Source organism: Protopterus annectens, chromosome 11.part0 (genome assembly GCF_019279795.1).
Source record: "Protopterus annectens isolate FY-2018-M chromosome 11.part0, PAN1.0, whole genome shotgun sequence".
Classification (NCBI taxonomy): Eukaryota; Metazoa; Chordata; order Ceratodontiformes; family Protopteridae; genus Protopterus; species Protopterus annectens.
Genome location: NC_056745.1, coordinates 474,554,026 through 474,581,336, shown reverse-complemented (window position 1 = coordinate 474,581,336; position 27,311 = coordinate 474,554,026). Strand labels below are relative to the sequence as shown.

The 27,311-nt window shown below is 46.2% G+C and overlaps 1 protein-coding gene across 1 annotated transcript in view; it reads left to right on the top strand.

The window, feature by feature from the left end:
- Window positions 1–27,311, top strand: part of NAP1L1 (nucleosome assembly protein 1 like 1) — a 1,039,563-nt gene that overhangs the window by 838,975 nt on the left and 173,277 nt on the right. The window contains exon 10 of the mRNA XM_044087215.1: window positions 8,321–8,443. Coding sequence (XP_043943150.1) covers window positions 8,321–8,443 — 123 coding nt within the window. The remainder of the gene's footprint in view (window positions 1–8,320; window positions 8,444–27,311) is intronic.

Below are 27,311 nucleotides of genomic sequence, written 5' to 3'. Positions count from 1 at the left end.
CAGATGGGGCAAAAAGGTTTACACCTCCGCTACTCTCTCAGCTAGAGCTTTAAATTGTCAGTTTCACATGATACAATACCAAGAGTTTATGCTTGATCAGTTAACTAAAAAGCTATCCTCTGATGACTCTATAGATAAGAAATATATATTAGAAATGGTAAATAACATACAACAGGTTAGTAACCATTCCTTAAAATGTGGCTATGATGCACTGGAGGCTTCATTTAGATCAGCCATGACTGGCACAGTGATAAGAAGACATGCATGGCTGAAGGAACAGGTCTTACCGGATCATGTTAAAGCTAAGTTATTAGATGCACCTATGGATAAGGCCAGTTTGTTTGGTACACCTGCCCAGCAGGTAATGAAGAAAATGGAAGAAAAGGCAAAATCTGTGCAAACGGTTAAAGATTTCTTGCAGGTTCAACCCCCAAGGTTTAGCAGGAACTGGCCTGCCAAAAATTGGTCCTTTCCTGACTCCACAAGATCCCAAAGGGGCAGGAATAGACGTCCCAGAGGCAGAAATCAATCCAGAGGGGGTGCCTACAGAGGACGACAGTGGCAGGGTAATAAGAGGCACAGACACAGCCACTGCCACTACAACAGCACAGTGACTTGATTCTAACTCCGCCTACCAGGGAACAAATAGCAGCACCATTAGGCGGAAAATTAACCTTATTTTCGAAGAACTGGCACTATATCACAAAAGACAAGTGGATTCTGCAAACCATAGACCAAGGATACCGGTTCCACTTCCACACTTTACCAGTCAAAAGAGGAATGCCAAACCTGCCTCCAAATCAAAAAACAGAAGCTCTACAGCAGATAATGCAACTAACAAAGATGAGAGCTGTGGAAAGAGTGCCATTAACAGAACAAGGCAAAGGATTCTACTCCAGACTATTCCTAGTTCCAAGAAAGGAAAAAGGTTGGAGACCTATTCTCGACCTGTCCATCTTAAATACATACATCATTGTCCCAAAATTCAAAATGCTGACCCTCCAGCAACTTCTTCCCATGCTGGGCAAGGAGTGCTGGCTGGTAACTCTAGATCTCAAGGAGGCATACCTGCACGTCCCCATACGACCAATTTGCAGAAGATACCTCAGATTTCTTGCAGGATCAGAGCACTATCAATTCTCAGCATTGCCCTTTGGCTTATCTACTGCCCAGAGTATTCACAAAATGCCTGGCATCAGTAATCGCCACTGCAGACTACAGGGAATCCAAATTTATCCATACCTGGACGACTGCCTGCTACAGGGGACAACAAAAGCAAGCTGACAACAGATTTACAAAGGGTCATTTACTTGCTACAAGCACTGGGATACACAGTCAATTTACAAAAGTCAAGGCTGATACCATCCCAAACAAGGACATTCTTGGGCGCGGAATTGGACACAGTAAAACAAATGGCATTCCTAACTGCAGAAAAACAAAAGAACTCCCTCTTTACTTCTTGGCACTAACAAAACAGAACAAGCTAACAGCAAGAAAAGTTCTACAGGCCTTGGGCTTCATGGCATCCTGCATAATCTTGGTTCCACATGCCAGACTACATATGAGAAAACTACAGTGGTACCTAAAGAATTTATGGTCCCAACACAGGCACAGCCTAGAAGCAGAAATTCCTCTAATCCCATGCCTAAAACAGGAGTTCCTATGGTGGGCTCAAGCATGCCAGTCAAATCCAGGCCTACCCTTTCACAACTATCAAGCAAGCCAAACCATCACAACAGACGCCTCAGACCTAGGATGGGGGCTCACATGCTGGACAAATGCGTACAAGGATTGTGGACACAGGACCAGCTCCATCTGCACATCAACCTAAAAGAAATGCTGGCAGTAAAACTGGCAATCCAAAAATTCAGACCATTCCTCAAAGCAGGACATTTGATGATAAGGACAGACAACACCACAGTCATGTGGTACATCAACAAACAGGGAGGCACTCATTCATACCCCTATGCAGAATGACTTTGGACCTTTGGAACCTGGCGCCAGCTACAACATCCAGTTACAGGCAATATTCGTACCAGGAAAGGAGAATACTCTAGCAGACATGTTAAGCAGAACCACCTCGGATGCTCACGAATGGATGCTACACCCGGACATCTTCAAGGCCATCTCAAAGAAATGGGGAATGCCACAGATAGATCTATTCGCTTCCCTCTCAATCACCAGCTCAAAAATTCTGCACAAGGACATTCCACCCACTTGCATGGAAAGTGGACTCGCTCTCCTTCAGCTGGAAAGGTCTGACAGCATATGCATTCCCACCTCTTCCCTTGATACACAAGGTATTACTAAAAATCAAGGAGGAACGTCCAAGGATAACCCTGATAGCTCCAAACTGGCCAAGACAACACTGGTACCCATTGCTGAGGAGCATGTCTCGGGACAAAATGTGGTCAATACCCTGATGCCTTTGATGTTAACTCAGAACAACTACAGCATCATGCATCCAAACCTAAAAACGTTGCAACTGACTGCATGGAACATCACATAGCAGCAACTAATCCAGAGCTTTCCCAAAGGGTTAAAGACATTATCCTTGAAGCCCGCAGACCTTCAACAAGAAGGAACTATGCAGGAAAATGGAAAAGGTTTGTCATTTGGAGTGCTGAAAGAGGAAAAGATGTGTCGAATATAGACATTGCTAACATTCTGGAGTATTTGGCAGAGCTTCTACATACAGGCCTGTCCTATTCCTCCATCAAGATACATGCATCAGCTATTTCAGCAGAATACAGCCTTGATCCACCTGTCTTTTCACATCCTTTACTCGGGCAGTTCCTCAGAGGGATCAAGAATGTAAAACCTCCTAGGAAACCACCATTGCCAGCTTGGGATTTGAACTTTGTGCTGGAAAAATTGACACTCGCACCTTTTGAACCAGCAGCAACAGCAGACCTGCAGCATCTATCGTGGAAAACTGTTTTCCTACTGGCAATAACCTCAGCAAGAAGGGTTTCTGAATTTCGGGCCCTAATGGCAGTACAACCCTTCCTAATCTTCCACCAAGATAGTGTCCATGAGGACTAATCCTACATTTATGCCTAAGGTGGTATCCAGAGTGTCTTTAAACCAGGCAATCCACCTACCTACCTTCTTCCCAAACCCACAAAACAGAGGGGAAAGAATGCTGCATACCTTGGATGTACATAGACAGCTACGCTACTACCTGGACAGAACAAAAAGTAACAGAAAAACTGACCAGCTGTTTGTAGCCTATGCAACAGGAAGGGAAGGAAAAGCGATTTCCAAACAGACAATCTCCAAATGGATAGGAAATTGCATACGATTCTGTTACTGCTTTCATGGAAAACCAATTCCACAGAACATAAAGCCTCATTCTACAAGGGCAACAGCCACTACCACAGCCTTCTTACGAGGAGTGGCAGCCAAGGACATTATTGAGGCGGCTACTTGGACCTCCGTGCATACATTTGCCAAGCATTATAATTTACCTCTGTATTCCAGATCCCGAGCAGGGTTTGCCACTGCTGTACTGCAAGGGATCCTAACCACACCATAATCTATTCTTCCTCCTCCCCTAGTTGGCTATGGTATTCTACCCAGTTATGACTGCAGATGCATCCATGAAGGACATAGTACAGTTTTGTACCTACCATAAATGTAGATGTCTGAACTGGATAGCATCTGCAGTCAGGATTACCCTCCCTCCTTCCCCTCTGTGGTACTCCTAGGGTATTTACCCTCCTAATAGCTAGCTGGCGGGGAGTCTCTTATGGTGTATTTGTTTGTATATATGTACATACATGCTTATTTTTTGTTTGCCTTCTACCTTTTTGGAAACATTGGCATTTACCCAAAATTTAGCCTTCCAAGAGGGCAACTGGCATCTGGGGCAAGAAACACTGAGGAAAATGGCGTCGGCTGATGCCTTTATACCCGAAGACCAGCAGAGATGACGGGTGAAGTGCGACATCAGCCGAAGCCGGACCCGGACTTTGGAATCCGGCCGACCGAAGGGCTGCCTGACGACAGGACAACCCAGTTGTTATGACTGCAGATGCTATCCAGTTCGGACATCTACATTTATGGTAGGTACAAAACTGTACTATCTATGCCTTTTTCCTCCTCTGCCCCATCTCTCTAGTATTACTCAAGATAGGACAGACCAAGGACAATTATGATTGCCCCGGACTGGCCATGCCAGCATTGGTACCCACTCCTGCACAGCCTGTCACTAGTGCCACCCTGGCACCTACACCAGAACCCAACCCTGCTCTCACAGCAGGAGGGACAGATTTTGCATCCACAATTGCAAACCCTAAATCTTGCAGCCTGGCTTATTCCTTTAATTCTCTCCCAGCAACTCTAAGCAAAGCAGGTGCTGGATGTCATTCTTGAAGCCAGAAGACCCAGTACAAGAAAATCCTATGGTGATAAGTGGAAAAGGTTCTGCTCCTGGGTTCTGTCTAAAGGAGAGGACACAACTCTGCCCTCCCTGCCTCTAATCCTGGATTGCTTAGCAAATCTACTCCACAAAGGCTTGTCCTCCATTAAGATGCATCCCTCAGCCATTTCGGCTCATTGCAACACTGAGCCACCTCTTCTCGCACCCTCTTATCAAGCAGTTCTTGAGAGGGGCAGACAGCTTAATGCCACCAAGGAGAGCACCCACCCCTGCTTGAGACCTTAACTTTGTACTGGAAAAGCCCAAACTTCCCCCATTTGAACCTGCTGCGTCAGGAGAGTTAAAATTCCCCTCTCGGAAAACAACCTTGCTTCTGGCCATCACTTCAGCTAAGTGTCTGAGCTACAAGCACTTATGGCTGTGGAACCTTCATTATTTTCCATGGTGACAGGGTTTCCCTCAGGGCTAACCCTTCCTTCATGCCTAAAGTGGGGTCCAGTGCGGCTCTCAACCAATCCATCCATTTGCCAACTTTCTTCCCTAATCCTCAAAATAAAGGGGAAAGGATCCTGCACTCCTTGGATGTGCACAGACCGCTCAGATTCTACCTTGATAGAACTAAGCCCTTCAGAAAATCTGACCACTTACTAGTCAGCTTTGCAACAGGGGCAGAGGGCAAGGCCATGTCAAAACCATTTCCAAATGGATAGCACTGCATCCATTTCTGCTACAAGTACCATGGGAAACCAACCCCCTCAGAGGGTTGGAACACATTCCACTAGGGCAACATCTACCTCTATAGCATTTCTCAGGGGAGTCCCTACCAAGGCCATCCGGGAAGCTACCTGTAGTTGAGTACACACCTTCACCAAGCATTACCACCTGCCTATCTTTTCCAAATCCAGGCCAGGTTTTTTAGCAGCAGTCCTGCAAGGCATACTAGCCAGCCCCAACTCTTCGTGACTGCCTCCACCCTTTACCTTTGGGAATCCACCCAAGTGTGGTGACTGCAGTAGTGAAACACAAATAACCTAGTACATTTGTGTACACTTACCATAAATGTAGATGTTAGTGTATTCACTGTTGCAGTCCTGGTTTCCCTCCCTCCAGCCCCCTGTTTTTTCTCTCCTCTCTCTGGTTATGGCTCCTTTCAGGGGTGTTGGTATTGGTATTTACTTTTTACTGGTGGTGTTTTGCCCACCATAACTTAGCTCCGTATTTGGGGGGCTCCTGACATTTGGGGCAAGAAAAACTGATGTAATGGCGTCTGCTGCCTGTTTTTATACCCCTGAGGTCAGTCCTGGAGCGACAGCATCCGATGCAGAAATATAAAGCCTCTGGTATTCGAGCCGATTGAGGGCTACCTGCAGGCAGATCACCTAAGTGTGATGACTGCAACACTGTTGCAAACATCTACATTTTATGGTAAGTGTACACAACTGTACTTTCTATGGTGTCTAAAGTGGTATCTAAACATGTGGGGGGACGAGCCTACCTACTTCCTTTGCAGACTAGCCTTAAGGCTTGGGAACGAGCACTTCTACTGGAAATGTCTATTCATGCGGTCTTGATCCCTTCCAATCAGAACTCTGTGGCAGACGCACACTGAACAGATCCAGAACACAGCACGGATGGATGCTTCACAGGGATGTATTACTGGACATTGTCCACCAGTGGAGTATTCCACAAATAGACTTGTTTGCCTCCCATGTGAACAAACGTCTTCCAAAATTGTGCAGCGAACCACATCTTCAGAGATGGAAAGTGGACATCCTGTCAGTCTGTTGGTAGGGAAAGTTTCTTTATGCATACCTTCCCCTACTACTCATTCCGAAAGTCCTGCTGAAAATTCAACAGGACAAACAAAAATCTTGCTGGCGATTCCCTTTTGTCCAAGACAGCACTGGTGTACCCCCTTCTACACCTAGTCGCAAGCTATATCTGAGTAGACTCTCAAGAACAAGAGCTCCCTAATCCACCCACAACTGCAAACTCAACTGACCCTGTGGGTGATAAAGCCCCAATTCCTTTCAGACACCTTTATTCTGAGGATGTGCTTAAAGTCCTGCAGGAGACAAGGAAATCCAATGCAATGAAATCTTACCTTTCCAAATGGAAGAGATTTCCCTTTGTCTTGCTAGAAACCTGGACCCACTTACAGTAGATCCTCCTATGGTTCTTTCATATCTGTGTGAATTGCTTAATGCAGGCTTAGCTTTTTCCTTTATTAAAGCTCATTTGTCAGCCGTCTCTGCATGTCTGCCTCTTTCTCCTGTAGCTTCCAGATTTGAGACCAAACAATTTCTAAAAGGAATCCTCCACATTAGACCTTCAAGGAGACCTGTAACTTCCCCTGGGATTTTTGCTTTGCGCTAGAGAAACTGACTCAAGCGCCTTTCGAACCAGCCTCCTCTAGCTCCCTCTAACACTGCACCTGGAAAACTGTTCACCTGGTGGCTATCATCTCCGCCAGGTGGATTTCTGAACTTCACGCCCTAATGGCTTCTCCTCCCTTCCTGAGCTTCCACAGAGTGTTTACCATCGCGCTAATCCTTCATTCATGCTAAAGGTTATGAATTGTCCTTAAACCAGGTCATTCATCTACCTACCTTCCCCTCTCCCAAAAACAAGAGATCCTACAGACTTGATGTACACAGAACACTTGGGTTCTGTCTGCACAAATCTAATCCTTTTAGGAAGTCAGAATAGCTGTCTCTCCACCCCAGGGCTGTAGGATTGCCTGTATCCAAACAGACCATCTCCAACTGGATTTCCAAATACTTTTTTATGTTGTGCCCACCGTAATAGCCCAGCGTGGCACAGTTGAAGCTCACTCTACTAGGGCAGTGTTTTCCTCCGGTGGACTTCTTTGCTGGACACTACTCCATTCTAGAAGCAGCTACTTGGAAATCACACCTTCACCAAACATTACAGACTGGATTCTATCTCCAGATCCAGGGCAGGGTCATTCTTCATGGTTTTCTGGAAAATTCTTCTGCCACCTCCCTTTCTGCATGAGCTTTGGTATTCTCCCTCGTGTTAAGAGTACTGCAACAGATGAATAGGACAGATTACCATTCTGGCAAATTCATACACAGATGTCCTTTTCTCTGTTGCAGTATTCTGTCTCCACCGTCTTCCCCACTTCTGTACTTGCATGCATTGATGCTTTCCTTTGGACTCTCTCTCTGCCTGGGGCTTTGGGTCTGAAGATGGTGCCAGTAGGTCACTTGTGGCCTACATCTGATAGCCTGTCAGACGTACCGCATGCCCTACAGTGTAGTGTAAAACTTTGATATGCTGGTCAATGTCTGGATATCTTAGCAGGCAACTCCCTCATGTAAAGAATACTGCAACAGAGAAGACTTGCATCATTATTGTAAGTTCTTGCGCAACTAATCTTTCAGACAGTTTCTTCAGCTGAGATTTGACTGTAGTAGATTGTGTGGGGGAGGCTAAGCACATGTTTAAGTAATGCAAAACTTTATGGGCTTGGCCTTGTTGCTGGCATACAAAGTTCTTAATGCTGATCTTGAAAATCCCTGACTGGCTAGCCTCCTAATACAGGAGCTAGTTGTGGAAAATTGGCAGCCTAGGACAGGAGTAAGATGGCCCATTTGATAGTTGATGCAAACGTTTAGATTGGATAGTTTGATGTGCACACTTGAAGTGTTCACTTTCCACACTACTTAGTTGCAACTGTTTTCTGGTTGATAAGTGAGAATTTTTTTGAACACGTTCTTTAGTGAAGAGGATCTGTCACAGAACTGTATTCCTTGATGCACAATTGTTATACTGGTGTCGCTTTTTTTAATTAACATTTTCCATGCTGTTTGATTACATTTGTAGGAAGTTTGGGGTGAATCTGCTGCATGTTGACCAGAACTTGTTTGCCATATGTGTGGTGTAAGCTGACACATGCCTATTCTTTCATAGGATGATGAAGCTGAAGCAATCCTTGCTGCAGACTTTGAAATTGGGCACTTTTTGCGTGAGCGCATAGTTCCACGAGCAGTTTTGTACTTCACAGGAGAAGCTATTGAAGACGACGACGATGACGTAAGTTCTTTGTAAAGAATTGAGGTATTAGATTAGTAGCAGGTGGGTTTTGGTTCTGTACAGATATTCTGTGGTAAAGAGTTGTGTAAGTAGTATGGTATTGAGCAAGTATGAGAACTTTGCAGGTTAAGCTGTCTGCACTAAACTAAGTTTTTAAAACCAGATTTCTTGCATAATTTCCTGTTTGATTACCCAGGTTAATCCTAGGTTTGTGGCCTCTCTTTAGGGTAGAAGAGGAAGGAAAAAAATACACCCTCTGAACTTGGTTGTTTTCTTTCATAATATTTCCATTGTTAGATGCTCGTGTTTCACTGATGCAGTCTTGATTTGTGGGATTTCCTGTTGTGGAAGCCCTTGACCAGCCCTACTAAGAGTAAACCTCTCCCTCCTTCCAAGGCTAGTAGGTGTCCTACCATGACGTCTGTACACTTGAGTAGAAAGGGAGCCAGCTGCTGCCATGACATAATTCTCTTGCTGTTGGACCCCGAAGCAGTGTTTCAGTGCATCGGTCAGTCTGCACAAGAGAAGTGTTCTAAAGTCTATCCCATTGGGGAGCTTTCTTCATTTTAACGTCTGTCAGATAATGTTAACGGTTCTCTGGTGTGGTAAGCAAGTCCCGCACAGACTTTCATACTTTACCTGTCTAGGCCTGGTTCAGTACTTCCCTAGTTGTTGCGCCAGTTTCAGTTCTATGGCTATTGGACTTGGGGCTGAAGTCTTAGCTAGGCATCTTAGTCGTTTTGTCGTCCACCAGTCATCCTGAGGTTGAGCTCCAAGTATAGGACAGACCAGGAAAAAGACCCAAGCTTAAGGTCTCTGACAACCATTCCCTGTCTGCCAGTTCCCCAAGGCTCCTCGCTGAGGAAGGTGAGGTGCTTTCCCAGCTGTCTCCAACCAAGGTGGTGGCACAGGCCTCTGTCGAGACCTATAGTCTGTGCTGTCAGGTCTCTCAACTTCAGCACAGACCTTGACATTTAGTTTGTCAGTTGGGTTTGGAGGCTGTCGGCAGGCATTTACTTTCAACAAGCGAAGGAATGTTGCCGGTGCAAGATCAGGGTGTCTGCACCAGTTCTGCCTTACAAAGAGACTGGTGTTCAGATGGCAGACTTACTTGGGCCCAAGGCTAAAGCTATTTCTAAGAAGGGTTCTCAGTCTGATCCTATGCCTAGGCCTACCACCTCCCACCCAGCATGTTATCACCAAGACCTGGTCAGGTTAGCTGAGGACCTAATCTTCTTGGAGCCAAGCAACCCCCTTTTGCAGTCTTCCCCAAGAAAAAGGAAGAGAGGGATCCCTCCCCAGATGTTTTCTCTGAATCTCCTGATTCAGGTGAGGATTCTAACAAGGAGGGGGTCTGTAAGAGGGGAACTTTCCATTCTTCCTATGAAGATTCAGATAACAATCTACTTTCAGCTTCACTTCCTGAAGACATCCTTTTGAAAAAAGTCTATGCCATGAAGGAACATTTCAAATGGGGTGCACAGGAACACCCACGCCCTAAAGAGTTGGGGGAGTTCCTTGACCTCCCATAACAAACCTTTGGCTGTTCCTTCTGTATGGGCGGAGATAGAGGATGTTTTTAATGGAGTCTTCCCTGAACCCCAGACTCTCTAGCTCCAGTCCTTTGAAAACCAGACAGGTTTTACAGGGTGCTGGACTCGTACTTGTTCAAAAACCCCTCTGCTTACTGAGGTTGTCACTCCAGGTCCCAAGGGAGAAAAGGTCAGTTCTAAGAATTCTGTACCTACTGACAAAGAAAATAGAACCCTTGATTTTGGTAGTCTGCCACCTTGGCCATGAGGGCCCTTAACTGCCAGTTTCATATGATAAAATACCAGCAAAGTATTTTACATAACATGAAAAAAAGATTTTCTCCCTGGAAAATGAGAACATTTGTGAAGAATTGTACCTTTGCCATTCCAGTTCCCAAGTAGCTAGACACACTACACTGTGACTGTGATGCTCTGGAGGCCTCTAGCTGAGCAGCTGCATCTGGCTCTCATTAGAAGGCATGCTTGGCTTGGGGAACAGACCCTACCAGACCATGCAAATCTAAACTTCTAGGTGCACCCCTGGATAAGGACTTCCTTTTTGGGCTAAAGGCTGAGGCGGTGCTAAAGATAAAAGGTAAAGCAAAATCTATGCACTGTAAAGGACTTCCAAGTTCAGCCTCAAGTTTAGTTGGAATTTTCCCACTAAACACTGGTTCTTTCCCTCTCGATCAAAAGGTGGCCAGAGAACCGCTGAGGGAAAGGCCTGTGCAAGGCAGCAACAATTAAAGGCCCAGACAGTGGTCCTCTGGGAACCTCCAGGCAGGGGGGTTCTAGGCCACATGGCCCTGACAGAATACCCTTCCTGCTCCCCTCTCCATTGAAGATAGGAAGGCTATCCCTGTTCAAAAGAAAAATGGTCCCATGTTACTTTAGGTAAGTGAGGTTCTAAGGGTATCTGACAGTTACAAGCTCTTTCAAAGAAGCCATTAAGATACTCCGGTTACCCAGATGTTCCACAATATCAGAACGGAGGCCCTTTCTCAGATTCACATCATGTGCTCATAGGGCTCAGTGGAACCAGTATTAGAAAATCAAATGGAAAAGATTCTACTCCAGGTTATTCCTGGTTCCCAGAAAGGATGGATCTTGGCACTCTGTCCTAGACCTGTCCATCCTCAATCAGTCTGTTAGTACCAAGGTTCAGAATGTGAACTCTTCAAAATACTTCCAATGATAGCCCCTCAGGCGCTAATGGTCACTTTAGACCTAAAAGATGCATGCTTGTACATTAGAGGAATTTTGCATTTTTCACTTCAGGGCAAGTACCAGTCACTTTCAGTTCTTTGCACTGCCCTTTGGCTTGTTTACTGCTCCTCGGGTTTTCATTAAGGGTTTAGCACCTGTGATCCCCTTCTGCAGAACAAGAATCCAAATTTACTCCTGTTCAAGCCAAGAGGCAGCCAAAGCTCCTAAAGGATCTGGCCTTCACTCGGATCCTCCTCCACCTCTGTTGGATTTGAAAAGATTTATGGTGAACCCCAAAAAGACCCTTCCACCAGGATACTTTTCCTGGGGGCTGTTCTGGATTTCTCCCTTAAAAAGGCCTTCCTTCCTCCAGAAAAGATTTCCTCCAACTCCAACACATTATGCAGAGACAATGCCTCTCAGCCAGAGCATTAGGCTACATGGCATCTTGTATCCTCATGATCCCTCTGGCCAGACTACACATGACGCTTCAGTGGTTCCTCAAGGATCTGTGGTGCCAGCACAAATTCCACTAATCCCTTGCCTGTGAGGAATTGGAAAATTGCATGGTGGACATGTGCATCTGCCCAGAACTTGGATCTTCCCTGCTGGTTCGTCCCTCGGGGCCAAACTTTAACCACAGCTGCTGCAGCTCATTTCCAGTCACAAGCTCATAAAGTAGAAAGAACTGATAGCAGTATGAAAGGGCCTACTGGCTTTCAAAGATCAGTGGAAACAAGGGTCCTGCTTCTCAAAATGGACATCACAATAATGTGGTACATAAATAGGGGGGCACTCACCCTCTGTCTAGTACCGATGCAGGTCTGGGAAGGCTGCTCACTTGGGGTTGCACCATGGGCATGGTACCTCCCAGGGACTTGAAACACTCTAGCAGGTCATCCCAGCAGACACCTGATGGATCCCTTTGAGTGGCATTTGCATCTGGAAACATCAACATACTCTAAATGGAGATGCTCCAGATAGACCTCTCCCACAAGAAAATGCTCGACTGAAAAGCTTGTATTTCCTTCCCTGCCTCTTCCAAGGGTCATCCTGATGGCCCCAGACTGGCCTAAGCAGCCCTGGTATCCTCTGCTACTGAGTTTAACAAACAGAAAAATGTGGTTACCTCAGTGGACCTACTGACTTGGTACGGGGGGGGGGTTGTTCATACCAGCCTACAGACTCTCAAACCCTTAGCCTGGGTAGTTCCTCAAAATACCACTCTGAGCACACTGACAAGTTCAAGACATTCTCTGAGGCTAGAAGACCTAGCACTAGGAAGTCATATTTAGCCAAATGGAAAAGTTTCTGTATTTGATGTTGGCAAGGCCTCAATCCCAAATCAGCCAACATCTCTGCAGTTTTTGATTACCTGGCTGTCCTGGTAGACAGAGGTCTGACCTTGTTTCACTATTGCAGTCATCACATTTTGGTTATCTGCCTGCAGGTAGCCCTCAGCCGGCCTGAATACCAGAGTCTAGGATTCCCTGCGTCTGATGGTTCTTCCATGACGTCAGGTCGTCAGGGGGTGTAAAACATGCAGCAGACATCTTTGCACCAGTCTTTCTTGCCATGCAGTGCCCGAAGCAGTTCGCAAGTGCTGGTCAGCAGTCTCCTGAAATTTTCGTAGTTTCTGAACCGAAATCTTCAAAAAGGCAAAGTACCCCATTGGGGATCCTTTTTCTTGCTTTTAACCAAGTTAACAAGTGTATTACCTGTGGAAAGCAAATACCTCAAAGATTTTCATTCGTACTGCATTCCTTGTCTAGGCCTAGACCACGACATCCCTCGCTGTCGGTTTTGTGCCTTGTTCAACCTCTGAACTATTGGTCTATTTGCAGCAAGTTATTTTGGTACTCAAACTATCCAGAAATGGCTTTGGTAAGCCATCTGACTACCGATATTCTGAAAAAAACAAGGATAAAGATGGACTGCATAGGTCCAAAATTGCCGATGACTCTTCCGTTAAGCTAGTCGCCAGTTCGCCGGTACTCAGTGAGGCACTTTCACAACCCCTGTTAACTGCTACTTCAGATTCGCAAGCCTCTACTGCGACCCATTCGGAGTCTGTATGCCACGAGGTGCTGCTTTGACTATGAAACCTGCAGATGTCTCTACCTTGGATGGGTCCGGAGCCGCTGTGCAGGCACTGGCTTCTGAAGGTGTAATCAGGCCTACAGACTTGCATTTTAAGCCAACGCCATCTTCATCCAGGTGTAAAACTCTACCCACGCCTAGAAAATTGATGTACAAAAACCGTATGCTCAGGCCCATATGCCTAAAAACAAATGCTTAGAATGGCTGAAGACCTTACCTTAATTAGGGGGAGCCAGCCTTCCCCCTCTGAGACCTAGAACTGAGTTTCCTTCTGATTCTTCTGATCAGGAATCTATTTGTTTCTTTTCTCATTACCAGGATTTGCCCCTTTCTACCGATGAAGATTCTCATGCAGAGGATTCCATTCCCTCTGCTTCCCCTCCAGAAGATTTCTCTTTTGGTGAAACCTTGCACACTTAGAAAGCATTTCCGCTGGGAAAGCCAGGATTACGGACTCCAAAAAGAGGCTTGGGGAATTCCTACTTCCTCAACATAGGTCTTTAGCTATCCCTCCTGTTCTGGACATTGTAGATGCTTTCTGGGAATTTAGCGTTTCCCCAGACACTTTACCTCCAGCTCCCAGAAAACCTGACTGGTATTAGTTACCTGACTCTCATAGATTCCTCTTCAAGAATCCTACTGCGGATCCAGAGACATTTCCCAAGGACCAAAGGGCATTAAGGCTACTGCTGCCAAAAACCCTACCCCTTCTGATAGATTCTAGAGCCTTGGACAGATGGGGTAAGAAGGTATATACTTCTGCTACTTTGGCCATTAGGGCTTTAAATTGGCAGTTTCATATGTTAGTTTCAGCAGCATATTATGGGGCTGCTTAAACAGAAAATTGTTTATTCCCGACTGTGCTGAACACAAATAATTACAGGATTTAATGCATTCTGCGGAACAAGTTGGTAAACATACTTTGCAATGAAGTTTTGACTCTTTAGAAGCCTCTTGCAGGGCTGCTGTGACTGTCTGTACTTAGAAGACATACTTGGCTTAAGGAGCAAACTTTACCAGATTGTGTTAAAGCTAAATTACTGGATGCTCCCTTAAACCAAGACTGCCTGTTTGGCAACAAAGCAGAAGTCCTCAAAAAGGTGGAGGAAAAAGCTAAATCTAGGCAAACTGTTAGATTGCCTGTAAGTACATCCTCCCAGATTTAGTAGACATTGGCCTTCAAAGAATTGGTCCTTTCCAGCCTCTTCCAGGCTTTCTCAGTCCAAACCCAGGAACAGCAGACCACCTAGGTTAGTCTCGGGCTACGCACAGGCGTAAGCAGTGGGGGGCTCCCACTTCCAAAGCAGGGAGTAGTAACCCCCCCCCAAACAGAAAAATGTCAAAGTGACTTTACCTTAACCCTTCCAGGCCCTGCTCAACTACCTGCTCTCAAGAGGAAAGCTCTCCCTGCATGCAAAAAAAATGGGAACTCATTACCCAGGACAAATTGGTTTTGAATATAGATTCCCAAGGATACAGATTCCACTTCCACACCCTACTTAACCCCAAACGGTTGGCCAGACCTCTCCCCAAATCAGTGGGCAGAGGCTCAACAGCAGGTTCTCTAAGTATCAGGGCTATTCAACCTGTTCCAGCAGAAGAAAGGGGACAAGGTTTTTATTAAAGACTTTTCGTGGTACCCAGAAAAGACTGCCCCTGGCATCCTATCCTGGACCTCTATTCTAAACACTTTTTTGGTAATCCCAAAATTCAAGATGCTAACACTTAAGTTGCTTCCTATGCTAGGTGAGGATGCCTGTTTGGCAACCTTAGACTTAAAGAAAGCTTACCTGCACATTCCAATAAAGGGAATCTTGCAGGAAATACCTGCACTTCAGGGCAGGCACCATGCAGTTTTCAGTTCTCTGCACTTCCCTTTGGCTAATCTACTGCGCCCAGGGTGTTCAGTGTCTAGCTCCAGCCATTGCATTTTGCAGGCAGAGAAATGTTCGAATATACCCATACTCAGACGATTGTCTGATTCAGGCAGAACGCCAGGAATTGCTATTAAAGCATCTGGCATTCATAAAGAAACTTCTAAACTCAGAGGTACACCATAAACGAAAAGAAATCTCACCTAGTACCCTGCCAACAAATTGTATTCCTGAGAGCAAGCTTGAACACAACTTCCCAGATGGCTTTCCTCACTCCAGAGAAACAAGTTTATTTAACAACCTACTTCAAACAACTGGTCACAAAGACCCAGCTATCTGCAAGGAAAATCCCGCAAGTCATGGGGTTCATGGCCTCTTGCATTCTAATTCCATACGCGAGACTGTATAGAGGAAACTGCAATGGTATCTAAAGCCTATGATGTCAACATTCTCAGGACCTGGAATCAATGATTCCTATCTTTCCTTGTATAAAGACAGAGTTCCTTTGGTGGGCAGAGGCCTGCTACTACAACAAAGGGCTCCCTTTCACTCTACCCCCTGCCACCCAAACCCTAACAGACTCATCGGACAATGCATGGGGGGCTCACTTGGCAGTGCATTCAAGGCAAATGGAACCAGAGACAGATGCACCTGCATAGCAACCAAAAAGAAATGTTAGCTGTACAGAATTCCCTAACAGCCTTCAAGGACTACATTCTTCCAGGACAATTATTGGTAAAGACAGACAATACCACAGTTGTGGTACATGAGCAGGGGGGAACCCACTCATACCCTCTCTGCAGACAAGTCATGGCTCTGTGCAACACAGCCTTGAGCTACCAAGTGCACCTACAAGCTCAATTCCTGCCAGGCAAGCTAAATTCACTGGCAGACAACTTGAGCAGAAATGTCATGGACCCACACGAATGGAAACTGGGACCCCAGAGATAGACCGGTTTGCCTCCCCTCAAAACTACCATTTGAACAAGTTCTGCACAAGGACTTCCCACAGTCGAGCTTGGAAAGTGGATGCTCTGTCCTTTACCTGGGAAAGCCTCTGTTTATGCCTTTCCCCATCTGCCTCTCCTCTCGAAGGTTTTTCTAAAGATCAAACAGGACAAACCAAGGACTATACTGATTGCACCGGACTGACCATGCCAGCACTGGTACCCCCTCTTGCGCAATATGACATTGCTGGAACAATGGCACCTGCCTCAGACTCCTTCCCTGCTGTCCCAGTAGGCAGGCCAGATTCTGCACCCTCAGCTTCAAACTCTGAACCTTGCAGTCTGGCTGATTCCTTGAGCTCTCAATAGCATCCCGCAGCAGGTGCTAGATGTCATTCTGGAGGCAAGGAGACCTAGTACTAGAAAATCATATGCTGAAAAGTGGAAAAGCTACTGTTTCTCGAGCCAGATTCGGGGGATGGGCACAACGGTGCCTAGCTTACCTCATATTCAGTACTTAACGGAAATGCTCCACAAGGGCCTATCCTTCCAGTCTATTAAAATTCATTCCTCTGCCATTTCAGCACATTATAATTCTGAACCACCCCTCTTCAGTCACCCCCTGCTAAAGCAATTCCTCAGAGGGGCCAAAAGTAAGACCCCCCAGGAGAGCCCGTACTCCAGCCTGTGACCTTAACTTTGTATTGGAAAAGCTCACTCTCCCTCATTTTGAGCCGCTGCAACTGCAGAGTTGAAATTCCTTTAGAAAACAGCCTTCCTTCTAGCCATCACTTCAGCAAGAAGAGTGAATTACAGGCCCTCATGGCAGTGGAGCTCTTTATCTTCTATGCAGACAGGGTTTCCCTCAGGACCAGTCCTTTTTATGCCCAAGGTGGTGTCTAGTGTGACCCTCAATCAGTCCATTCATTTGCCTACCTTTTTTCCCAAATCCACAAAACAAAGATGAACGAATATTGCACTCTTTGGATGTCCACAGACAACTTGGATTTTATTTGGACAGGACTAAGCCTCTGTCTGAACAGTTGCTAGTTGGCTTTGCTGCAAGTGCAGAGGGGAATGCCATTTCAAAAGAAACCATTTCTAAGTGGATAGCCCATTGCATTAATTTCTGCTATAAGCACCATGGATAACCTACCCCAAAGGGGATAAGATCACGTTCCACCAGGGCTGCATCTACCTCTACAGCCTTTCTCAGAGGTGCCCCCACCGGGGACATCCTAGAAGCTGCTACCTGGAGCTTCTGTATATGCCTTCACCAAGCATTACCACATGCCTATTTTTTCTAAATCCAGAGCTGGTTTTGCCACTGCAGTCTTAGCAGGGCTTAATAGCTGGCCCTAATGCTCCCTTAACTTCCTCCTCCCTTCCTTAGCTTTGGGAATCATCCCAAATGTGATGACTGCAACAGTGGAACACGAACATAGTACAGTTGTGTACACTTACCATAAATGTAGATGTTGGTGAATTCACTGTTGCAGTCCTGGTTACCCTCCCTCCAGCCCCCTGACTTCTCTTGGCTCTAACTTTCCTTCTTGTTTGGTATATTTAAGCTTTCTGGTGGATTTGCTTCTTGTTGGAGGGTGTACCATAGCATATAATTGCTTCCCATTGTGGGGGCACCGGACATCTGGGGCAAGAAACTGATGTAATGGCATTGGCTGCATGTTTTATACCCCTGACGACCTGATGTCATGGAAGAAGACAGCATCTGACGCAGGAATCCAAGACTCTGATATTCAGGCCGGCTCAGGGCTACCTGCAGGCAGATAACCCAAATGTGATAACTGCAACAGTGAATACACTCCATCTACATTTATGGTAAGTGTACACAACTGTACTTTCTCTGCACTTCCCTTTGGCTTATCCACTGCTGCCAGAGTCTTCACAAAATGCCTGGCTCCAGCCATTGCCTATTGCAGACAAACATTCAAATATACCCTTAGTTGGACGATTGCCTGATTCAGGCAGACAGTCAGGAAAAGCTGATGCCGCACCTGACATTTGTAAAGAACCTTCTAACCTCCCTAGGGTACACTATCAACGAAAAGAATCAAAACTAGTACCCAGTCAAGATTTTATTCTTGGGAGCAAGCTTGGACGCAGCCTCCCAGATGCCATTTCTTACTCCAGAAAAACAAGCCTATCTTACAGGCCATTTACTCAAATGGCCCGCAGTACCCAGCTATCCACAAGGAAAATCCTGCAGGTTCTAGGGTTCATGGCCTTATGCAGTCTACTATTTCCGTATGCTAGACTGCATATGAGGAAACTTCAATGGTACTGAAGTCTTTGGTGCCAACATTTTCAGGACCTGGAAACCACCATACCTATCGTACCTTGTCTAAGGACAGAGTTTCTTTGGTGGGCAGCAGCATGCAACAAGGGGCTTCCCTTTACACAACCCCACTCCACCCAGACCCTAACCACAGATGCATCAGACTATGCCTGGGGGCACATCTGGGAGATGTGTGTTCCGGTCCACTGGAGCTCAAGTCAAAGTAATCTGCACATCAACCAAAAAGAGATGTTAGCTGTTCAGCACACTCTTACCACTTTCAGTTTCCTTCTCCCATCTGGACCCTTGCTAATAAAAACAAGACAACGCAGTTATGTGGTACAGCAACAAGCAGGGGGGAACCCACTCTGCAGACTAGCTATGACACTGGAACACTGCATTGGACATGCAGATCCATCTGCAAGCTCAATTCCTGCCAGGCAAACACAACTCTGGCAGACTACTTAAGTAGAAATCTAGATCCACACGAGTGGCAATTAAATCCCAGCACTTTCAGCCTGTTAACCCAGAAATGGGGGATACCAGAGGTAGGCCTTTTTGCCTCCCCCTGCAATCACTAGATCAGCAAATTCTGCAACAGGGCACCACACAGCAGAGCATGGAATGTGGATTGCCCTATCCTTCCAGTGGGTAAACCTCTCAATTTATGCCTTCCCCCTCTGCCTCTCCTATCAAGAATTCTAAAGATAAGACAGGGCAGACCCAGGGCAATCCTGATTACTCCAGGCTGGCCACACCAGCACTGGTACCCACTACTGCGCAGCCTGTCACTGGTGCCACCATGGCATCCACCTCAGATCCCAACCCTACTCACTCAGCAGGAGGGACAGATCCTGCATCCGCAACTGCAAACCCTGAACCTTGCAGCCTGGCTTATTCCTTGAATTCTCCCCAGTGACCAGCCTAAGCAAGCAAGTACTGTCATTTTGGAAGCCAGAAGACCTAGTAAAGAAAATCCTATACTGATAAGTGGAAAAGGTATTGTATTCCTGGATTCAATCTAAAGGAGTGGACGCTGCTCTGCCCTCCGTACCTCTAATCCTGGATTACCTAGTAGCTCTACTCTACAGAGGCCTTTCCTTCTCCATTAATATCCATGTCTCTACCATCACAGCTCATTACAACACCGAGCCACCTCTTCTCTCACCCTGTCATCAAACAGTTCCTGAGGGGCCAACAATTTAAGGTCACCAAGGGGAGCACACACCCTTGCTTTGGCATGCCCCCCCCCCCTTAACCTGCAGTGTCAGCAGAGTTAAAATTCCGCTTTTGGAAAACAGCCTTGCTTCTGGCCATCACTTCAGCTAGAAGAGTGAGCTAAAAGCGATTATGGATGTGGAACCCTTCATTATTTTTCATACTGACAGGGTCTCCCTGAGAACTAACCCTGCTTTAATGCCTAAAGTGGTGTCCAGTGCAGCTCTCAACCAGTCTATCCATTTGCCAACTTTTTCCAATCCTCAAAGTAAAGGGGAAAGGATCCTGCACTCTTTAGACGTGCACAGACTGCTAAGATTCTACCTTGACAGGACTAAGCCCTTCAAAAAATCTGACCAGCTACTACTCAGCTTTGCACCAGGGGCAGAGGGCAAGGCCATATCTAAACTGTTTCCAAATTCTGTTACAAACACCATGGGAATCCAACCCCTCATGGGGTCAGATCACATTCCACCAGGGCAACCTCTACAGCATTCCTCAGGAGAGTCCCTGCCAGGGACAGTCTGGAAGCTGTTACCTGGAGTTCTGTTCATGCCTTCAAACATTACCACCTGCTTATCTTTTCCAAGTCCAGGGCAGGTTTTGCTACAGCATTCCTGCAGGGCATAGTAGCCAACCCCAATTCTTTACCACCACCCATTCTTCAGCTTTGGGAACCAACCCAAGTGTGATTGCAACAGTGAAACAAGAACACATAGTACAGTTGTGTACACTTACCATAAATGTAGATGTTCAAGTGTACTCATTGTTGCAGTCGTTTCCCACTCTCCACCCCCATGTGTCTCTCTCCTTCTCTAAATGCATTACTCACCCTTAACAGGGATATTGGTATTTACTTTTTACTGGTGGTTTTTCCACCATAATGTAGCTCCCTGTTTGGGGGCTCCTGACATTTGGGGCAAGAAAAACTGATGTAATGGCATCGGCTGCCTGTTTTTATACCCCTGACACCAGTCATGGAGCAACAGAAGTCTCTGGTATTCGGCCGGACTTGAGGGCTACCTGCCGGCAGCGGCCGGACTTGAGGGCTACCTGCCGGCAGCGGCCGGACTTGAGGGCTACAACAGTGAATACACTCTAACATCTACATTTATGGTAAGTGCACACAACTGTACTTTCTCTGCACTTCCCTTTGGATTATCCACTGCTCCCAGTCTTCACAAAATGCCTGGCTCTAGCCATTGCCTATTGCAGACTGAGTCAAATATACCCGTACTTGAACTATTGCCTGATTCAGGCAGACAGTCGGGGGAAAGCTGTTGCAGCACCTGACATTTGTAAAGAACCTTCTAACCTCCCTGGGGTACACTATCAATGAAAAGAAATCAAAACTAGTCCCCAGCCAAAATATTGTATTCCTCTGAGCAAGCTTGGACACATCATCCTATATGGCATTCCTTACTCAAGAAAAGCAAGCCTTTCTGACAGGCTACTTAACTCAAATGGCCACCAGAACAAAGCTATCTGCAAGGAAAATCCTGCAGGCCCTAGGGTTCATGGCCTCTTGCATTCTACTAATTCCATATGCCAGACTGCATATGAGGAAACTTTGGTGCCAACATTCTCAGGACCAGGAAAGTCCTACCTGGTCTAAGGGCAGTTTCTTTGGTGGGCAACATGCAACCACAACAAGGGACTTCCCTTTACTCACCCCCCCCCCGACCCTAACCAGAGTCATCAGACTATGCCTTGGGGGCACATCCTAACGTCAAGTGCATTCAGGGCCACTGGAGCCCAAGTCAAATTCATCTGCACATCAACCAAAAAGAGATGCTAGCTGTTCAGCACGCTCTGACAGCTTTCGGATCCCTACTCTCACCAGGACCCCTACTAATAAACAGACCACCACCGTTGTGGTACATCACTAAGCAGGGGGGAACCCACTCTGCAGGCAAGCCGTGGCCCTGTGGAACACTGGCTTGGACATGCATATTAATCTGCAAGCTCAATTCCTGCCAGGCAAACAAAACTCTCTGGCAGACAACTTGAGCAGAAATCTCCTAGACCCACACGAGTGGCAATTAGACCCCCAGCACCTTCAGCTTTCTAACCCAGAAGTGGGGGGGACCCCAGAGGTGGACCTTTTTTGCCTCCCTCTACAATCACCAGATCAGCAAATAGTGCACCAGGAGACCCCACAGCAGTGCCTGGAAAGTGCATGCCCTATCCTTCCAGTGGGTAAACCTCTCTAGCTATGCATTTATCCCTCTGCCTCAAGAATATTACTCAAGATCCAACAGGACAGTCCAAGAGCAATCCTAATTACCCCGGACTGGCCACGCCAGCACTTTTACCCACTACTGTGCAGCCTGTCACTGGTGCCACCCTGTCACCTACCCCAGATCCCAACCCTCTTCACTCAGCCTAAGCAAGTAGGTGCTGGATGTCATTCTCCAAGCCAGAAGGCCCAGTACAAGGAAGTCTTGTGTTAAGTGGAAAAGGTATTGTTCCTGTAGTCAGTCTAAAGGAGAGGACAGAGCACTGCCCTTGCCTCTAATCCTGGATTACTTTGCAGATCTACTCCACAGAGGCCTATCCTCCTCCATTAAGATTCATGCCTCTGCCATCTCGGCTCATTACAACACTGAGCCACCTCTTCTGTCACCCATCAAACTGTTCCTGAGAGGAGCAAACAACTTAAGGCCACCAAGGAGAGCACCCACCCTTGCTTGGGACCTTAACTTTGTACTGGAAACCCCCCCCTTCCCCCCGCGCCTGCAACATCAGCAGAGTTAAAATTCTTCTCTTGGAAAATAGCCTTGCTTTTGGTCATCACTTCAGCTAGAAGAGTGTCTGAGCTGCAAGCACGTATGACTGTGGCACCCTTCATTACTTTTCATGCTGACAGGTTCTCCCTCAGGATTAACCCTTGCTTTATGCCTAAAGTGGTGTCCAGTGTGGCTTTCAACCAATCTGTGCATTTGCCAGTCTTCTTTCCTAATCCTCAAAATAAAGGGGAAAGGATCCTGCACTCCTTGGATGTGCAGACAGCTCAGATTCTGCCTTGATAGGGCTAAGCCCTTCAGGAAATCTGATCAGTTACTAGTCAGTTTTGCACCAGGGGCAGAGGGCATGGCCATTTCAAAATAGACCATTTCCAAATAGATAGCACACTGTATCCATTTCTGCTACATGCACCATGGGAAACCAACCTTTCAGGGGGTCAGACCACATTCCACTAGGGCAACTTCTACCTCTACAGCATTCCTCAGGGGAGTCCCTGCCAGGGACATTCTGGAAACTGCTACCTGGAGCTCTGTTCACACCTTCACCAAGCATTACTACCTGCCTATCTTTTCCAAATCCAGGGTGGGTTTTTCATCAGCAGTCCTGTAGGGCATACTAGCCGGCTCCAACTCTTGACTGCCTCCACCCTTTATTCAGCTTTTGGAATCACCCCAAGTGTGATCAACAGTGAAACATGAACATAGTTATGTACACAACATAAATGTAGTTAGTGTATTCACTGTTGCAGTCTTGGTTTCCCACCATCCAGCCCCCTTGTCTCTCGTCTGTGTATTTACTGTTTGCTGGTGGTGTTTATGCACCATAATTTCGCTCCCTGTTTGGGGGGGCTCCTGACATTTGGGGCAAGAAAAACTGATGGTAATGGCATCTGCTGACTTTATACCCCCTGACGAACTGTCAGTCCTGAAGCGACAGCAACAGACTCAGAAATACTAAGTGCCTGGTATTTCGGCCGACTAAGGGCTACCTGCAGGCAGATAACCCAAGTGTGATGACTGCAACAGTGAATACAATCTTAACATCTACATTTATGGTAAGTGTATTCAACTGTACTTCATCCTGGCTGTGGCTAAGTGTTTTGAAATTTCGTGCATCTTTTTTCTTAACTGTTTTGTTCTTCGTGTTTCACTGTTGCAGTCATCACATTTAGGTTATCGTGCCAGGGGTAGCCTTCAAAGTAGAGAGAAGTAACCAAAGCCGTCTGGCTTTAGAAATTGTCATTGTTTGCAAAAAAAGTCTATCTGATGGTCATAGCATGTGTTTATTGCTTGGGGGGGATTCACCTTCAGGAGTAATGTACTTTGTCATTCTTTTAGGTGTTCGTGTTTCATTGTTGCAGTCATCACACTTGGGTTATCTGCCTGCAGGTAGCCCTCAGTCAGCCTGAGTACCAGAGTCTTGGGATTTCTGTGTCTGTTGCTGTCCTCTTCCATGACGTCAGGGGTGTAAAACATGCAGCGGATGCCATTACATCAGCCTTTCTTGCTGTGCAGGAGCCCGAAGCAGAAGCAATTCACAAGGGCCGGTTGCCCGCTACCTGAAATTCTCATTTTTTGAGTTTCAAACATGAAGTCTTCTAATGCTAAGTACCCCGTTGGGAGAGTCTTTTTTTTTTTTTTTTTTTTTTTTTTTGCTCTAACCAATGTCAGAAAAAGTTAACAATAGTCTTTCCTGTGGAAAGCAAATGCCTCTGAGATTTTCATTCTTACTGCATCCCCTGTTTAGACCCAGACCACGACGTTCCTCACTGTCAATGTTCATGTTTCACTGTTGCAGTCATGTAGCCCTCAGTCGGACTAATTAACAAAGTCTTGGGTCCTGTCGGCTGCTGTCCCTTCCATGACGTCAGGTCTTCAGGGGTATAAAACATGCAGCCGACGCCATTACATACATCTTTACTTCAGGCACCGCACGTCAAGAGTAGTAGTTCGCAAGTGCCAGTTGGCAGACTCCTGAAATTTTCATTTGAGTTTCGGAACCGAAGTCTTCAACTAAAGCCAAAAACCCCATTGGGGAAACTTTTTTTTCTTGCTCCTTACCGATGTCTGTAAAAGTTAATTGCATTACTTGTGGAAAGCAAATACCTCAAAGATTTTCATTCATACTGTATTCCTTGCCTAGGCCCTGACCACAACGTACTTTGTCAGTTTTGTGCTTTAACCGGCGCACTATCTGACGATATTTTCACCTCTAAATATTTCTGTTTAATTGTCCAGAAATGTCGGCTAGCCATCCGACTACCGGGATTCCGAAAAAAACACAAAGATAAAGACCGAGACAGGCCGTCAAGGTCCAAAACTGCCAGTCGCCAGTTTGACGGTGCTCAGTGAGGTGCTTTCACAGCCCCTGATACCTGCTACTTCGCAGGCCTCTACTGAGACCAATTTGAAGTCCGGTATGCCGCGAGATGCTTCAACTATGGAACGCGCGGAGGTCTCTACCTTGGTTGGGTCCGGAGCTGCTGTGCAGGCACCGGCTTCAGAGGGTGTATTCAGGCCTACGGGCTTGCATATTAAACCGATGCCTCCTTCACTTAGGCCTAAATCTCGAACCATGCCTAAAATGACGCCCAGGCCACATGCTCAGGCCAGAGTCACACAAGTTCCTTTTTAAAAATCCTATTGTGGATCCAGAGACTATTTCATAGGGGCCCAAGGGCATTAAGGCTTCTACTGCTAAAAATCCTACCCCTTCTGATAGACTCCAGGGTGCTAGATAGATTGGACAAGGTTTACATTTCTGCATCCTTGGCCATTGGGGCTTTAAACTGCCAGTTTCATATGTTAAAGTATCAGCAACATGTTATTGGATTGCTTAAACAGAAAATTGATTGCGGACTGTGTGGAAAATAATGAATTGCAGGATTTAATGCATTCTGCTGAACAAGCTGGAAAACATACTTTGCAATGTGGTTTTGATTCATTAGAGGCCTCTTGCAGGGCTAAGTTCAGCATCCTAGATTAGTAGGCACTGGCCCTCTAAGAATTGGTCCTTTCCAGCCCCTTCCAGGTCTTAAGCCAAATCCAGACGCAGCAAAAGCCCCAGGTTTCAGTCCCAAGGGACATGCAGGACTAAGCAGTGGGGGGGCCTCCACTTCCAAATCTGGGAGTAATAAGACTCCCCCTGTGGTAAACTGTCTCAATGACTTCAGTTTAAAATTTCCAAGCACTTATCAACTGACTGCCCCTTTGGGGGAAAGATTGCTCTTCATGCAAAGAACTAGGAACTTATTACCCAGGACAAATGGGTTTTAAATGGTGTCCCAGGGATACAGATTTCACTTCCACACATTACCAAGCTGGTGGCCGGACCTACCCCAAATTAGTGGGCAGAGGCCCAAAAAGTACTTTCAAGCATGGGGGCTATTCAGCTGGTACCCGAAGAGGAAAAGGGACAAGGTTTCTACTAGAGACTTTTCCTGGTACCCAGAAAAGACTATTTATGGTATCCTATCCTGGACCCGGTCTACTCTAAGCACCTTTTTGGAAATTCCAAAATTCAAGATGCTGACTCTTCAGTTACTTCCTATGCTAGGCAAAGATGCCTGGTTGGCAACACTAGATTTAAAAGAAGTGCATCTGCACATCCCAAGCAGGGAATCTTGCAGAAGATACCTATGCTTCAAAGCAGGCTACACGCACTATCAGTTCTCAGCACTGTCCTTTGGCTTATCTACTGCGCCCAGGGTTTTCACAGTGCCTAGCTCCAGTTATTGAATTTTGCAGGCAAAGCGATATTCAAATATACCCATACCTGGACGATTGTCTAATTCAGGCAGAAAGCCAGGACATACATTTGAATCCTCTGGCCTTTGTACAAAGGGTTCTAATTTGTCTGGGGTACACCATAAACGGAAAAATCACACCTGGTACCCGGTCAACAAATTATATTCCTGGGAGCAAGCTTGAGTACAACTTCCCAGATGGCTTGCCTCATGCCAGAGCAACTAATTTGACAACCTAGTTCAAACAAGTGGCCACAAAAACCCTGCTGTTTGCAAGGCAAATACTGCAAGCCTTGGGGTTCATGGCCTCATGCTTTCTTCTAATTCCATATGCAAGACTGCATATGAGGAAACTACAGTGGTACCTAAAAAGCCTATGATGTCAACATTCTCAGGATCTAGATCATTATTAATTGAGTTGGATTCAAGGATCCATAAAATCAACTTAGGCCACACAGGGAGAAAAATCATAATGGAAGACATATGCTCATTAAAAATCAAAAAAATCAGTGCAAACAGATACAAAATAAACATACAGATAGTTAGGGCGAAGGCAAACTTCACCTAAAGGAGATCTCTGGACAGGACTGACAGCTAAAACTGGTGGGCCAAATGATAGCAATCTCAAATCGCTCCTGACTGCTCGAGTGCTGAGCTAAAAGTTCAATTTATGGGACGGACCTCTCCCCTAAGAGCCAACATGAGGCCGATGTAGCCTCAAACCGCAGCAAAATCGCGAATTGGTCTCTCCAGCCAGCTAACCTCAGACCCAATGGTGGGTTTACCCATAATGTGGTCCCCCTCAAGTTGGCTGCCTCGGACCCTGTTGCACTCCCATAATAAGTTCAAGTCTAGTCTGCAAAGCTATGGAGAGGATGACAATGGAGCTCAATTACCTTATAAGTCTGCCAGAACATATGGAGACCCTATAATAGGCTTTGTCACAAAGATCAAATGCCTTTTAGACATTGTGGCAACCCTTGGAAGCCCAGTCAAGGAAGAAGCTGCTGAGACACAATCCCCCCCTTATGATAGTCAAAAGGGCCAATGATGAGCGGGTATTGTCCCCACAAGTTACTGACCAAAAACTTAAACCACAAGGCTTTTTACCCGGATGGTGGCAGAAAGGCTAGAAACTGGCAGGGTTAAGAATTCCTGAGATGTACAAGTCCCACCCAGTGTCAGATCTGGTGGGTTAGAGT